Source organism: Cibotium barometz, chromosome 35 (genome assembly GCF_041138505.1).
Source record: "Cibotium barometz isolate CiBa-2024 chromosome 35, ASM4113850v1, whole genome shotgun sequence".
NCBI classification, from domain to species: Eukaryota; Viridiplantae; Streptophyta; class Polypodiopsida; order Cyatheales; family Cibotiaceae; genus Cibotium; species Cibotium barometz.
In genome coordinates this window covers 23,216,335-23,231,933 of record NC_141080.1, presented here as the reverse complement: position 1 = coordinate 23,231,933, position 15,599 = coordinate 23,216,335, and the positions used below count along the sequence as shown (strand labels likewise).

Sequence of the window (15,599 nt, the reverse complement as noted above, 5' to 3'; positions counted from 1 at the left end):
CCAATATTACCACACCTCAACCTAATCCAGTAAAATTGAAGGTTTTTTTTAAATTTTTATCCATTAAAACATCAAAAAAATCTTCCATGTGGAATGTTTGTGTTATTGTTGTAAAGAATGTTGATGATAGATTATAACGTAAGTTCTTTTTACCTTAATCCAAGTTTATTCATTATTTAATACAATTAGCATTAAAACCATCATAATTCGTTAATGAAGGAGGCGGTATGCCATCCTTGGTCTTTCTTTTATAGAAAATTTAACTTACCTTTTCTCTATCCATAGAAATTTTCTATAGAAATTTTCAAAGACATGATTTCATTAGGTCTGGGTAAGCAACCTTAAGTTTCTTTATCAAATTTCTCTGTAGTTTTTGTCAACATGTCTCTAATAATGCGTTCAAAAAAGTAGAAGCCATAAGGTTATGTTGAATGAGATTGGGTGGACTATAGCCCTTGGTTTTGAAGGGCAGCCCCACTATTACATTTGAAGGGTAAAAATTGGACTAGCATTTTTTGCTTATAATTTGAAAGGGTACCCTTAGTAATTATTCAAATTCAAGCATTTATTTTGAAGGATAAAATTTTTGATGTCCTGATTGAAAGGGTGAAAAGCCCTAAGAAGTGTCTTCAAAATTGAGGGGTTTCGGTTTAAATATAATTATAATTATGTTCCAACAAAAAATTGAGGGCTAGTTGTACATGTCAGAAGACGAGACATTTCAAAACATCGCATTCGTTTTATGGAAAATAGGCATGCGAAACTTGGACATAACCTTGAAAACAATGTCACGTCTGTTTGAAAAAAAGGAAATGGTGGAAAAAAACCACCTTCTCGAAAAAGAACCATGGAAGAATAAGAGAGACAGAGTCTTAGTCGGTAGTTAAGTCTTATTCTGTCTTAGTCTCCAATGAAAGTTGGGGAACCCTTCCAAGAGGGTCAAAACTTTCACAAAAAGAATGAAAACAAAATTATCTTTCAAAGAAAAAGAAAGGTTTTAGAAAATTTAGTAAAGCTAGTTAAAGAAAAGCCCTTCTTACAAGAGAAAAAAAAAAGGGGGTGCCCTTCAAATTGTAGTGTTTTACTAACTTACTACAGTAAACTTTAAAGGGCGATTCTTTTTTTTTTTTTTCGTACACTGCAGAGTTGAAGAGCTAGTGATCAATGCTGACACGAGTCAGAAGTCATGCTTGGCTCTGATTTCTTAGTTTTCAAAGGTTGAGCTGAAGAAGGATACATGATTTCTGGGCTCTCTGCTGCTGGCAGCCTAGCTGTGTGTTGCACGCCATGGCAGATCGCGCACATTTGAGCCTGAGCCTGGCATGGCTCTTGCGAGCTACCCTTTGCATAATCATAGGCGTTCTATTTCTATTGCACCCTTGCACAGCTTTGGACGAGCAGGCCGTGACTGATTATGTGTATGGCTATTGCAACACGGCCACTTTCACCGGCAACAGCACCTTCGCTCACAACCTCAACGCAGTGGTGGGCGCTCTCACCCAAGACGCTTCCGAAACCTTGTACTCAAAGGCCACAGTAACCTCTGGTTCTTCCAACGATTCCTATGTGTATGGCATGTACCAGTGCCGGGGCGACGTCTCCCTTTCCGGCTGCTCTTCCTGTGTTTCGAATGCTCTAGTGAGCGATCCCGTGTGCAGCTCGAAAATAGGCCTGCGAGTGCAATATAAGGGCTGCTACCTGCGCTACGAGAACTACAACTTCCTCGACACTGAGGAAGACGCTCTGGTGACCTCGAGTTGCTCCACCACGCAGGACTCCAACTCGCTCTACCAAGCGAATTTAGCCAGCGTGCTCAATGAAACCGCCACGGCTGCTCCTGCACACGCTCTCTTTGGCTACAATGCATCCAGCGTCGGCGAAGGGCGCGGTAACATGACAGCCTACGCACTAGCACAGTGTGTGGGCTATCTCTCCTCTTCCCAGTGCGCGAGCTGCCTCTCTCAGGTCTCCGACTACAACACTGTGTGCAATAATACAGTGTCCGGCGAGGTCTACTTTGTCACCTGCTACTACCTCTTCGATCATTCATCCTTCCTCTTCACCAACACCAGCACAGCTTCAGCTGCAGCATCACCACAGCTGAGCATCTCTCCAACGGCCAGCTCTCCACAAACCTCCATTACGAGCACCTCCGGACACGGTAGCGCCTCTCGATGGCCATGATACCCTTCTCTCCTTTAATTTTCGGAAATCAACAGATCCCCTTTGAATTTATCTCCTCCTTCTCGCAGAAAAACGCAAAAAACGAAGCAGTACCTCAATCATCGTGGGGACCTCTGTGGGCGTTTTGATCCTTCTGGCGGCTACGGCTGCGCTAGCGCTATGCATTGCCAGACGTCGAAGGCAATGGGCCAAATTAGCGCAAAACTACAAAAGAACAGGTTTGATTTCATTCTTATTCTTGGATTACGGAGTTGTTAAATGTTCAGTATGTGCTTTTTATAACTTTCCTCCTTATACAGACGTGCCATATAAGCTTCAACAAGGTGCAACAAAGTTCTCCCTTGAAGAGCTACGAGAAGCAACCGATGATTTCCATCCTAGAAATAAACTCGGAGAAGGTGGCTTCGGTCCCGTCTACAAGGTTTCCTTACGTTCCATGCTTTTTTATATGCTTGTGTTGTTTCTCATTAACTACTGGTTTAATGACAAGGGCTATAGTGAGAAATTCTTGAATATAAAAAAACGTAAAGCTTTGAACTGAACAGTAAGCAACTACAAACTAATGTAACAATCTTTCACGCCTACAAGACAGACGGTCACGAATCAAGTCTGATCTCTTTGACGACCTTTGGTGTCCTCATTTTAAGAATCTACACATCTTTATTAATTGTCGCACCCAAAATGAAGTTAGGAAGATATAAGTCATTAAGCATACTCCTTGCCATATGTACGATAGTATGATTCTTGTGCACTGTAGCAAGCTACATATGTGTCAACATCGCTTGCCGTGAGCTTATAGACCTCCAGATATTCAAGGTTGCTTGTTTTGGTTCCAAGGTTGCCACCTTGTTTTGAATTGAGGATAGTTTCACCAATTCGATTTTGGACTTTGTGACCTCACCTCTAGATCCTCGTTTTGAGCTGTCAATGATGCAAATGCACCAATTTCTTTGTGGCACAGCTAGATATATACTTACAAGCAGCTTGTAATAAAATTATGTCTACTGCTTCCACTTCATCTGGAAAGATTAAAGAAATAGAACTACTTCTTGGCACATTTAGAACCTTTGGAGTTGGCCTCAGTAGCTCTGGCCCTTTGAACTCTCCGGATTCCCTAAATGCCTCTACTTGTGCTTGCATTTCCACCTCTAGTTCCTTCTCTGGTATCTTTTCTTTAGCTATCTTGTTATATGGGACTCCTTCTCTATATCCTTGTCTTGAAACTTCTTCTGAAAGTGGGGTGCTCCATGTGCTCCTGAGGCAATTGGAAGGAATTTGTACTATGGTGGAGATGCCTTGATGCATAAATTGTAAATACTACCCAATTTTTGTCTTTGAGTGAGGCTTTGCTTGCAGCAGCAGCTGATTGAAGAAGATATGGGCCCATGCTATAGGTTGTAGATGCATATAAATATAGATCTAATGTTTTCTTTGACATGTAGATGAGATTATAGGTAAGGATAACCATTTTAATAAGGAACTTGAAACGTAATCTATCTTGAGCTTCTTTGTGATTGTTTATTTTATACTTCTTGCCACATCCTCTGGAGCCATATAAGCTTCAACAAGGTGCAACCGATGATTTCCATCCTAGAAACAAACTCGGAGAAGGTGGCTTCGGTCCCGTCTACAAGGTTTCCTTACGTTCCTCGCTTTTTATATGCTTATTTGGTTTCTTCTATTCAATATCTTGTCTTTAACTACTAGTCTTCTGACAAGGGCTACAGTAAGAAATTCTTGAATATTAAAAAAAGTAAAGCTTTTGAACTGAACAAGGCAATCCAACTAAGAAACTACAAATTAATGTAACAATCTTTCACGTCTACAAGATAGAGGGTCACTAATCAAGCCTGATCTCTTTGACGACCTTTGGTGCACGCATGTTAAGAAAGTACACATCTATGTTAATTGCCACACCCAAAATGAAGTTAGAAAGATTCATGTCATTAAGCATACGATAGCATGATTCTTGTGCACCATTGTGTTGTGCAGTGTAAGAGTTGTAGTAAACAATTGCTTTATGTGTCTTTTCTTATACAAACCTAAGAAATCATTAGACATAAACTCTCTTGCCCAGTCTGTTTTGAATTCTCTCAATTTATTTCCTATCTCAGAGTCAACCAGCGTAAGTCTTTCAATTAAACTTTTTAAAATCTTGAGACTTTTGCTTGAGGCAAATCTTTCTATTATAATCATCTATCAATGTGAAAAATAGGAAGAACTTAAGTGAAATAGTACACATCTTTTCATAGAGATCAACGTGCACAAGTTGAAGAGGAGCCTTGGTCCTAAAACTGACCTCTATAAAAAGGGTTGTTCATCACATGCAAGCTTTACATATATCTAGATTGTCATGAAGAATGCTCAGCTACTTAAAGTTTGTTATTATTCAAATCAAATCTTGTTATTAACTAAATCAACTTGGATTACAATTACCATAAACTCATATAAGCCCATGTCTCTCGTACCAAAGTTTGTTATTGACCAAATTAACTTGGATTGCAAACACCAAAAGCTCATGTAAGTTATTTCCTTGAGTGTCCTTTGTAATGATCTTGTCATCTTCAACAAGGTCTCCATGAATAATAATTGCACCAGGGAACTCGTAAGCATAGTGGCACTCGGTTCTTGCATTGCCCAGGCGGGACGGTTTGATACGAATGGTGGTACGGTGGAGGTCCAGTCTATCCAACCGTTGACACTTCGATTGCTTTTTTTAAAATCATTTTTTGATCATTTTTTAAACTCATTTTTTGACTGTTTTTGGGTGTTTTGGGGACTGTTATAGGCTTTAGCCTTTGCTTGCATCCCATATATAATAGCCTCTCCCCCAACCCCATCCTCTTACCTTCAAGTGCTCAACCCTCCCCTCACAAGTTCTCATTTCTCAAGAGTCAATCCTCTCCCTCGAGCTCTCCTTCAAGCCTCTCTCCACTCTACACTCTCTCAAGCATCTCCCTCTTCCTCAAGCCTCCCCCTTAAGCCTCTCCCTCTTCCTCAAGCCTCCTCCTCAACCCTCTCCCTTCCCCTTCCTCTCACTCTCTCCCTCTCCCTTCAAGCCTCTCCCACCCTCTCCCTTCCTCTGTAAGTTTTGAATCTATGTGTATGTGTGTATAATAATATATATTTATATTTTTAAGTATTTTTTCAATGGACCGTACCTCCACCATATTTTATTTTTAAATTTAGCGACGTGTTTCAAGATTGTATTTGAATGTACCATATAGAATCAAACTTTTCGTACCTGACAACTATGCTCGTAAGTCACAAGATGTGATAGCCAAGAAAGAAAGGAGGTTCCTTTTCATATTTGGAACCCAAAGAACATTTGAAAGACATAAGTGAAATAGTAGTTGAATCTTTGATTGGGTACTTTGTATCACTGTCCATTGTCACTATGTTGCTATTATCCATAGGCTTTAGGGAGAGGAAAACAAATTCTTGCGATTGGTCATCATGTCTCTAGAAGCCTCATTGTCCACAACTTAAGAATCATCATATGCTATAATAGTAGCTATCTCACCATAGACTTTTTCAATATAGTAATACATAGTTGCAAAATGATTGGATTCTTTCTTGGCCTTAAGAATACCATTCTTGATATCTATCTTCTTTTTCATATATTCTTTTCCTATATGTCTTTGTTATAGTAATCTTTTGATTTGAAGAGTTAGAATTGTTATCCTTCTTTGTGTAAGATGGAGAAAGCCTAGTCCTCATCATTGCATCTTTTTATTTTGTAGTCATTTATATGATAGTGATGTGTGGACGTAGGCTAATAATAGATTGGAGTACTTTTTTCCTTCTTAGAAAGTTTATTTCCTCGAGTTCGCATACACACACTTATGAGTGTGTAGGTGACCTTATCATAATACTTCACTTATACTTCACTCATTCTTGTCAATCTACTGTGAGTGAACTATGCTTCTCTCTATCTCTCCTTAATTGATGCATTTGTGTGTGTTGCTACTTTGGTCTCCACTCTAATATCTGATATCAAAGGAGGTTCTCTTGGTTCTGAATCTTGTCATCTTCTCCTTGAGCTACTCTTTTGATTGTCTCAAATTGAGTTATCCTCTTGTGGTGGCTGGAGAAGATATATTCTAAAGTGTGCTGTTAACTTTGATAACAACATATTTCAGGGCGTTTCGGATGCATTTTAAGTCTCGTTTGTATGTTGTAAGGTATAAGAGAAGATTCTCTTGGTCCTTAATCCCTTGTTATCTTCTCCTCGAGTTTCTCTTATGACTATCTCAAATTGAGATATCCTCATAAGTAAAGAAGTATATCTTATGGTAAGCTGTGAACTATGATAACAATGTTTTAACGCCTTACCAAAGGAGGCTTTCTTGGTCCTCAACAATGTCTTCTTATCTTCTGCTTGAGCTACTCTTATGATTGTGTGAAATTGAGCTATCCTCTTAGGTTAAGAAGATATTTCCTATAGTGTATTGTTAACTATGATAACAATATTTTTTACTTCTTTTGGGGCATTTCAGGCTCATTTTGGATCTTGTTTGTATGTTGTAAGGTGTTGAGAGACATCGTGAGAGAGTGTCGGTCTTTGTTCGATTTTAGATTTTTTGCATTGTAATATAATTTGTTGTAGATAGGGTCATTATCGACATCCAATCTTTCAGATCATTACCAAAACTATGATAGCATTGTCATCATTATTATCAATTTTTACATTTTTGCTAGTAACATTTCTACACTCTAGACGCTTATCATTTTTTGTACACTTTGGAGGTTTGTTCATTGTTAGTGATCTATTGGCAATCATCTTGGTTGTATTTAGTGGGCATTAATCGTACCTGTACATAGTTGAGACATTTGTATTTGTGTTAGAGATTCATTATTTGTAGGCTAAAATGGTAGGCAATGATGTGTTTGGGATGTTTTTCGTTCATGATAAGCTTGACGAGACTAACTATCTATTGTGGTCCAATATTATGATGCATTATGTATTGATTGCCAAAGGGCTTTGAGATGCTATTGGCATTGTGACATCTATCTCACTAGCATAGGATAGTATAGATACTTTTAATGGCAATATTAGATTAGATATAAAAGTGACATCTGTCTCTATAACTCCCATAGCGGAATAAATTAGGTGGTATAGCAAGAATGCATATGCATTAATGATACTTCATAAAAAGAGGATAATTTTACATATTTGTTTATCTAAAATTGTCAAGCAAGTGTGGGATACGACTTGGGATGTGCTTGTTGTACTTTACTAAGTGCGTAAATAGTTAGAGTTCGAGCATATTAATGAGAGAGACTTAATGGATGAGTTTCTTATAAGGATTAAAGCTGTCAAAGAGAAGCTTACACGTATTAATAAGGTCTATTTGGATAGTTCAGTGGGTCTATTGCTCGCAAAGTTATCTTATTCGTACCAAGGTTTTGTATTCATACTTCAGTTCATGATGAAGCATTACTCCAATGTCCTTACATTTGATGAGTTAATTATAGTGCTATTGTAAGAAGAGTAATCTTGGTAAAACCAAACTAGTATACATATGGGAGATTAGGCATATGCCACCAATCAAAAAGGTAAGGGTAAAGCCTTTTCTCAAGGTGGTATGTTCGGCTAGAAACATGTGTGCACGTCCATGATTATTTACATCATCTTTGTTCTTTTTTGTTCGTGTTCGTGTTCGTGTTCATCGCATTAGATTTGTTTCATTTGTTTAGGTTTTTTAGATCTTATTTTGTGTTAAAGGCTCTAGTGTTTGGTGTCTTATTCATCATCCTTGTTTTCTTTGGCATTATCTTAGTGGGAGTTCAATCTTATTTTTATAAGCTTTAGAAACATGTAGGAACAAGGTTTAAGAGCCTTAGATTTTGGAGGTCTTAGCTTTTGTTTTTAAAAAGAGCTTTACTGAAAAAGCATGGAGATTTTTTAAGGAAAGGCATGAGCCTACTTTGTTTTTTTTGGAAGACTACTTTTTTTTTTGGAAGCCTATAAAGTCTTGGTCTTTGGCCATTGTAAATGACAGCAGTTATTATTGGAAAAACAGGCGTGATTCAAATTGAAGAAGAAGAAAAACTTAATTTTTCAATGTTTCACATGTATATCCTCGAGAGAGGTAGAGTTTATGCTACTACATATAACACCAAGAAGACCATCACAATTGGCATGATCACATTAATTGTTATCATCACCAATATCACTATGTTAACGGTGCAATATGTAGAGGCGAGATGACTGAGACATCATATATGAGTATGAGCTGATACAAATACACATAAATATGCTACTACACTCAAAAGGAGCATTCATACATAATATGGCTACACGCTACCCTTTGACATTGGAACTCGTAGAATGATAAATAGCAGGAGAGCATTTGTTGTCTCCAACATCCTCCCTACAACAGATGTTCTAATGCCTAGGGATTGATACAATACTAGATACACAGATGTAGATACACAGATGTTCTATCAAGTGATATATATCTTGATACATTAGAGATCTTATGCCCATAGGTTTGATACAAATCCTGGTTTGAAGTTTCTTGTCGGCGGATGTCACCTGGGCCAAGAGGTTGTTGGTGTGAGATCCCTGTCCCTACCATGCAATGGATTCGGGGTACTAGTAGTGGAAGGAGCACTTCTTGCATGGGGCAGGGTCTCACACTCGGGGCCTCGTCCACGGATATCCGGACAAGAGACTAATCCGTCGGTTTTTCCTAAACCAAACCCGGAAAAACTTCCTTTACCCGGAAAGCACGGGCGATTCCACCAGGATAACTTTTTATTCTAACGTAGTCAAGACCATTACTGATCAAGCTGATCCGACTGCACCTATAAAGATACTCAGTCAGATCAAGGAAGAAACTTGCACTTGGATCATTGGAATCAACGCTTTTTTCCCCATCAAGAGGAGGCACAGCCGTTGATTCCTATCCATAGAACAATTACTATCCGGGATTTATTTCATCTATCGTAATAACAGAAATTGAGTCTCGATTTACAGATCCATCAGTCCAGCCTAACCCCATCCAGTCCCATGGGTTAGCCAACCACCCAACCACTGTAATGATGGGATCCAATTAGGAATTTGGTTAGGTTTTGTCCCGGGTACCAGGGAAAAGAGTTCCCAGGCCCCCTAGCCAGAAGTTTATGAAAACATAAAACTAGTCACACCACTTACACACCCAATATGAAATTGCCTTTTTCTTAGCATTAGCTAACTTTAAAATAATCCTTTAATGAAACCATTACATGTCTCTGATGACAATCCTCAAAATCTCTGGTTGAATCCATATTTCCATTCATTCATTCATCGGTTGGCAACCAGAACGCTCACCACCTGTTCACTCATCAGGGGCCTTTTCAATAGTTCCTAGCTCATAGTACCCGGTAATATTTTCACATATAAAAATCATGATGGAATCCTTGTTGAAGATCAGCAAGATCAATCAACAGATCCATATAAGAGAGCCATGGACTCATCCGTTGAGGACCAGCAAGGTCAATGAACTAGATCCATGCCCGGTTTCAGAAAACAACTCTTACTCCTTGTTCTAATATCTTCCACGTGCGACGCATGTGTGGGTATCTTCGACGACCCAAAGCCCGAGCACCGTATGGTCAGCACCCTCTAGGATCCTTCGCAGGTGACCTAGCGCTTCACTCATAGGCCGCTTCCTTGGTCCCTCATCCATCGTACCGGAAGCTCACCATTTAAATCGAACCGAGGCTGGTCAAGACCTCGGTCGACCTTGCTACGCGAGACGTCCTCCATTGACTCTCCGTCAGCAGCAGTTACAACTTTATCAGTTAGGTCTACATGACCTTAATCCACAAAATGGTCGAAATGCTTCCCCAGCATTCTTGACATAAAACAGTCATTTACAAACAGGTCACAAAATACAGTTTCTATATCGAACTCTCGTCTTTTCACATTGTCCCTCCTCAGTCCACATTACTTATTCCACATTCCATTCATATGTGTACTCGTTCTTATCCATTCACTCATATCGACGACACATTAATTTCACATACACATTCACATTCATTATTCTACATACACATCCATGTTCGTACATCCACATCATACATCCAATCCCATATCCGCATTCATACATACACATCCATATCCACATCCATACATCCACATCCACATCCACATTCACATCCATACATCCACATCTACATGCATACATCCATTTTCACATCCTCATTCATACATCCACATCCACATACATACATCTACATCCGTATCTACATCCATACATCCACATCCATATCAACATTCACATTCATACTACATACACATCCATATCCACATCCATACATCCACATCCACATACATACATACACATCCATATCCACATCCATACATCCACATCCACATACATACATCTACATTTGTATCTACATCCATACATCCACATCCATATCCACATTCACATTCATACATACACATCCATATCCACATCCATACATCCACATCCACATCCACATACATACATACACATCCATATCCATATCCACATCCATATCCACATCCATACATCCATACATCCACATCCACATACATACATCTACATCCGTATCTACATCCATACATCCACATCCATACATCCACATCCAAATCATATGTGTATCCATTCTTGACCAGATACATCATTTTCCATCCCATCACATCAGATTCATTCACTTTGCATAACATCCATTCCTATCTTTCTTAACTTACATTACGTCTCATCACTTCCATTTCTCATTACATCTCATTCGTTCAGATCTTATATTATTCATTCACATTCTGATTCACTTGACATCTCATCTCCATCTATTCCTCATTCATTTTCATCTATTTGATTCGTTTCACATCCTCATATCTATTTATAGAATACAAGGGAATACTTATTTTTTATATAAGATTTCTTTACGCATCTATTTATGCATAAATTCCATTTTAAGGAGACTAACATTTTCAAAATAAAAATCAATCTTTTATGCATCTTCCTATGCATAAATTCATTTTAAATGAGAATAGCATTTTTGAATTAAAAATTCAATCTTTTATGCATCTTCCTAAGCATAAAATCAAAATTGGCAAAAATAACTCTTTTGAACTAAAAATAGATTTCTTTATGCATCTTTCTATGCATAAAATTAAAATTGATGAGAATGACACTTTTGGATTAAAACAAATTCTTTATGTATCTTTTCATTCATAAATCCAATTTAGTAGGAATTGCACTTTTAGAATAAAAGAATTTCTCTTATGCATCTAATTTAAGCATAAAATTATTTATGATGAAAATCACTCCTTTTGAATTAAGAATAAAATTCTTTATGCATCTTTTTATGCATAAAATAAGAATTAATAAAAATAACACTTTTTGGATTAATTTAAATTCTTTATGCATCTATCCATGCATAAAATAAGAATTAATAAAAATAACACTTTTTGGATTAATTTAAATTCTTTATGCATCTATCCATGCATAAATCCAATTTAGTAGGAATTACACTTTTAGAATAAAAGAATTTCTCTTATGCATCTTATTTATGCATAAAATCCATTTATGATGAAAATCACACTTTTAATATAAAAATTATATCCTTTATGCATATATTTATGCATACAATTCATTTATGATGAAAATCATTCTTTTAATATAAAAGAATTTCTTTTATGCAAGTTTTTTTCTTTCTCTTTCTGCCACGAAGCTCTGTTGGGCACTTGCAGTTTTGCTCTGTGCTTGAGTTGTTGCCTCCTCACCTAGGTCCACGAGGCACAAGATTCCCCCACTTCCCCATATAGCTTAGGATCCGGATGAGGGGCTCCTCCTATGTGCTGACTCCTGCCTAACTATGAGCTGCTATGTCCTTGATTATCCACCCTTTCGTCCAACTGGTTCATAAATTGTGAAATCTCATTCTAGTTGGATAGTTGCATTGCTCCTGCTTGTTTTGTAGCCCGAATCAAACTCCTCATGTGTTTGAGGGTTGTTCCTTTGCAAAAATCCGTGCTTCCTTGCTTCCTCTCTTCCCAGAGTTTTAATGTTTTGCTGACAGTTTCTTTGGGCTTTTGATGTTCATCTTGTGTCATTATGCAATGCAAATCCAAATTTATGCGGGAGGTCTTACCTCTTGCCTTATTCTGGACAAGGGCAGTGTCTGATCCCATTTTTACACTGATGCAATGTGCCCAATACATAATGCGTATAGCATTCATTCTTATGCATATTCCCAAATGCAACTTTGGCTGTGAATATTCTTGATTTTGAGTGAGATTTACAGGCATTAACCAAGGGTTAAATGCAAAATGATGATTATCACAATTTTATCAGCATAATTTTTCTAGAAATTACATTAAATCAAGGGTAACCAATTTGTACGGAATGGTTGGAGTATCAAACCAACTCCGAATTGCAATTTGAAGTTATAGGGATCTGTATCAGATACCTAATGGTTAATTTAAACCCTCAATTGTACCAAAATATAGTGATTAGTACTGATTAGCAAATTAATCCACTATTTTGTGTGCAAAAAACAGAGTATACGGGGAGTCTAGATCTGGTGCCTTAGACTTCAAAGGAGCTCAAATGCTTTCAAATCCATCAATAGAAATGAGTCTAGTAGAGCATTAAGCCAAGAAACACAAGATTTGACCAAATATTGAAAGCTTAATCTCTGTTTTACCAAAGCCACCTGTAGATTTGATGAAGAGCTTGGATCTCACTGTAGACTTGTTGAAACTGAATTTTGTCTTCACCAGCTTGTAGAGCATGCTTGAAAACACCTTGGGCTAAGAGGAATTAGAGACATTTGAACTGAGCAAGTAGAAAGCTCAAATCTCCTTCAGAAAAATGGCGCCTGCTAAATTCGTAATTTCTGCTGCATCCGTCGGCGGTTTGCTTGCGTAGAGTTGATGGGCTTGAAGAGTATTGAGCTGGCTACCATGTGTTAGAAGGGTTTGACCTAATTGTGAGTGTGCAAGGTGAATGGACTCCTCCACTGGCGGGGGGTACAGAGGTGAGTTGAAAACTAACTAAAATTTTGATTATTTTCTAATTATCTACTAATCCTAATTAATTAGATAATGGGCTCATAAACCTGATGGATTCTAGGCATGGCTCTGATAATGGGCTCATAAACCTGATGGATTCTAGGCATGGCTCATAAACTTGATGGATTCTAGGCATGGCTCTGATACCATGTTGAAATTAGGGCATTGTGATGAGCTATGGTGGATCAAACACTAGAATCAATATCATTAACAAAGTGATTAGCAAATAATTAAGATATAATTAGTGGGTAATTAACAAAAAGATTAATGTAGGCATGGATACTCAAAAACCAGCAAATTCTCATTAGGGCAATGCCTCAATTTATAAAGTTTACATCAAGCATCAAATCCCACTGATTTCTCCATGATTCACTCCACCTCTTTTCCCTGATTCTCTCCACCTCTTCACTTTTCCTAGAATATCTCCCAGAATATCTCCACACTTCCCAGAATATCTCCACACTTCCTAAATCTTCTCATGCTACCCTTTATTCTCTCCCAGTAGATTCTTCTCACCTTTTCACAGCTTCTTTCACATTTACTCATTCTCTTTTACAGCCTCTAACCAAGGGCTTGTTCCCGCACACACCCTATTCACTTGTATATTTCAACACTCCTTGAGCTCTCTGCTACTGTTTTCCTCTTCTCCCGTCTTTACTTTCTTCCCCTTCTTCTTTTCACCAAATTTGAATGCCCTCTTTCTTCCAAAAGGCATCAGTCCTGAGCTCCACTCTTCTTGGAGCTTTGTAGCCGATGCCTCCTACTGTGCTACAAGCTCTTTTTGTAGCCTACTTATTCCTTCTTCATCTTCTCCTCTTGCCTAACTCCCACCCGTGTTTTGAACAATGCAATTATGTAAGGGCCAATCTTTGTCTTTGTGTTTGAACGGGTGACCTTGCTAATATGATCCTTGATGTTGTTATATAGAAACTATGCCACACCACTTTTGTTCCTGCTTTTGCTACCTTTACCAATCCATAGGCTTTTCTTGACATGCAATATGGCTTGTGGGTGAGTTTGATCATCTCTACCACAAAGTGCATATGCTTTTGTCTGTCTTCATCTGGCGTCCCTATGATCTTGAATTCTTTTGTTTTTCCTTCTAGAGGACCAAATTCCTTCATGGGATCATCATCATATGCTGCCTTGATTTCACCCTCACCTTCTACTGGCAGCTTGAACACCTCGGCCACATAGAGGGGATCGAAGGCCCTCTTATCCCTAGACAAAAGTGTAAATGTGTCTATCTTTTCCAGATCTAGCTGCTCCACTACTTTGTAGCTCTGGTGGAACTCCTCCCATGGAAACTCTGCGAACTCTTTGAGACCCATCCTTTCGAGCCATTGTGTACGTTTGTCCACATCCTTGTACACTGTGGACGATAGGGGCTCAAACTCGAGCACCATGTCTCCTTCTTCATGAACACTGGGATGGATTGAAAGAAGGCAAAGTAGTGAGCAGGGTTTAGCAGCAAGAAGAGAGTTGAGTGTACGAGGTAGCTTTTCAAAATTGGAAACTATGCGTTCAATGGAGAGGCATTCTGCCGTCGTGAGGTGCACCCTTTCCAAGGGCGGCCATAATTGCGTCATCTTTCCATGATTGCCCCAGATCTCCCTTGTTTTTCAAACATCAATCCCTTATGCACTCTTTTGGAGGTTATTTATGGCCTTTACATGTCCGTGCTCCCTTTTGTGTGTGGCGGCAACCTTGACTTACCTGTTTGCACCATGTTGCTGCCACCTGGCTTCTCAGTATTATCTGTACACACTATTATCATATTTACACATGGTGAATTTAAATTTGGGCTATTATCTTTAGCTATTTAAAATCTCTGGAATCCTATCCTACTTTCTGATCTTGGCCGGACACGAATTCTGGTTCCTCAATCAATTTTGGACCCAGATTCTGATTCTCTTCTCTGGACACTTTCTCCCTTCTTCTCGCATCTTTCCAGCCTGTATCCATTTATCAAGTTTTTCACCATCGAGACTCACTAGCTCAAAAGTTCCTATCCCTAGCTTCTTGACGATCCTATATGGGTCTGTCCTTCTCATTTTCAATTTTCCTAGGTGGGGTCCCATTCTTGATGTAAACAATAATACTGCATCTCCTACCTCAAAGATCTTGAACTTTGTGTTCATGTCCACTTGTGGATTTCTCCTCTTTTGCACAATTTCCGCTATGGAGTTTTTTTTCATCTAGCTTCAGGAGTTCTTCAATCTTGGGCATATCTAATTCTTCCGGAGTGAGCCTTTCAGCCACTCCTATCCTAAGACAAGACTCTATGTTAGAAACTCCATGGGCACTACTACTTCTAATTCATACACCATACTTAATGGTGTAAGCTCTATTGCATTATTATAAGCTATCCGGAATGCCC

At 38.5% G+C, this 15,599-nt stretch overlaps 1 protein-coding gene across 1 annotated transcript in view; it reads left to right on the top strand.

Moving 5' to 3' along the window:
• Window positions 1–1,267: 1,267 nt before the first annotated feature.
• LOC147618244 (cysteine-rich receptor-like protein kinase 42) overlaps window positions 1,268–15,599 on the top strand; it is a 40,686-nt gene continuing 26,354 nt past the window's right edge. Inside the window, exons 1-3 of the mRNA XM_086775215.1 lie at window positions 1,268–2,161; window positions 2,253–2,402; window positions 2,484–2,605. Of these exons, the coding sequence (XP_086631341.1) occupies window positions 1,288–2,161; window positions 2,253–2,402; window positions 2,484–2,605 (1,146 nt within the window). The 5' untranslated portion in view covers window positions 1,268–1,287. The remainder of the gene's footprint in view (window positions 2,162–2,252; window positions 2,403–2,483; window positions 2,606–15,599) is intronic.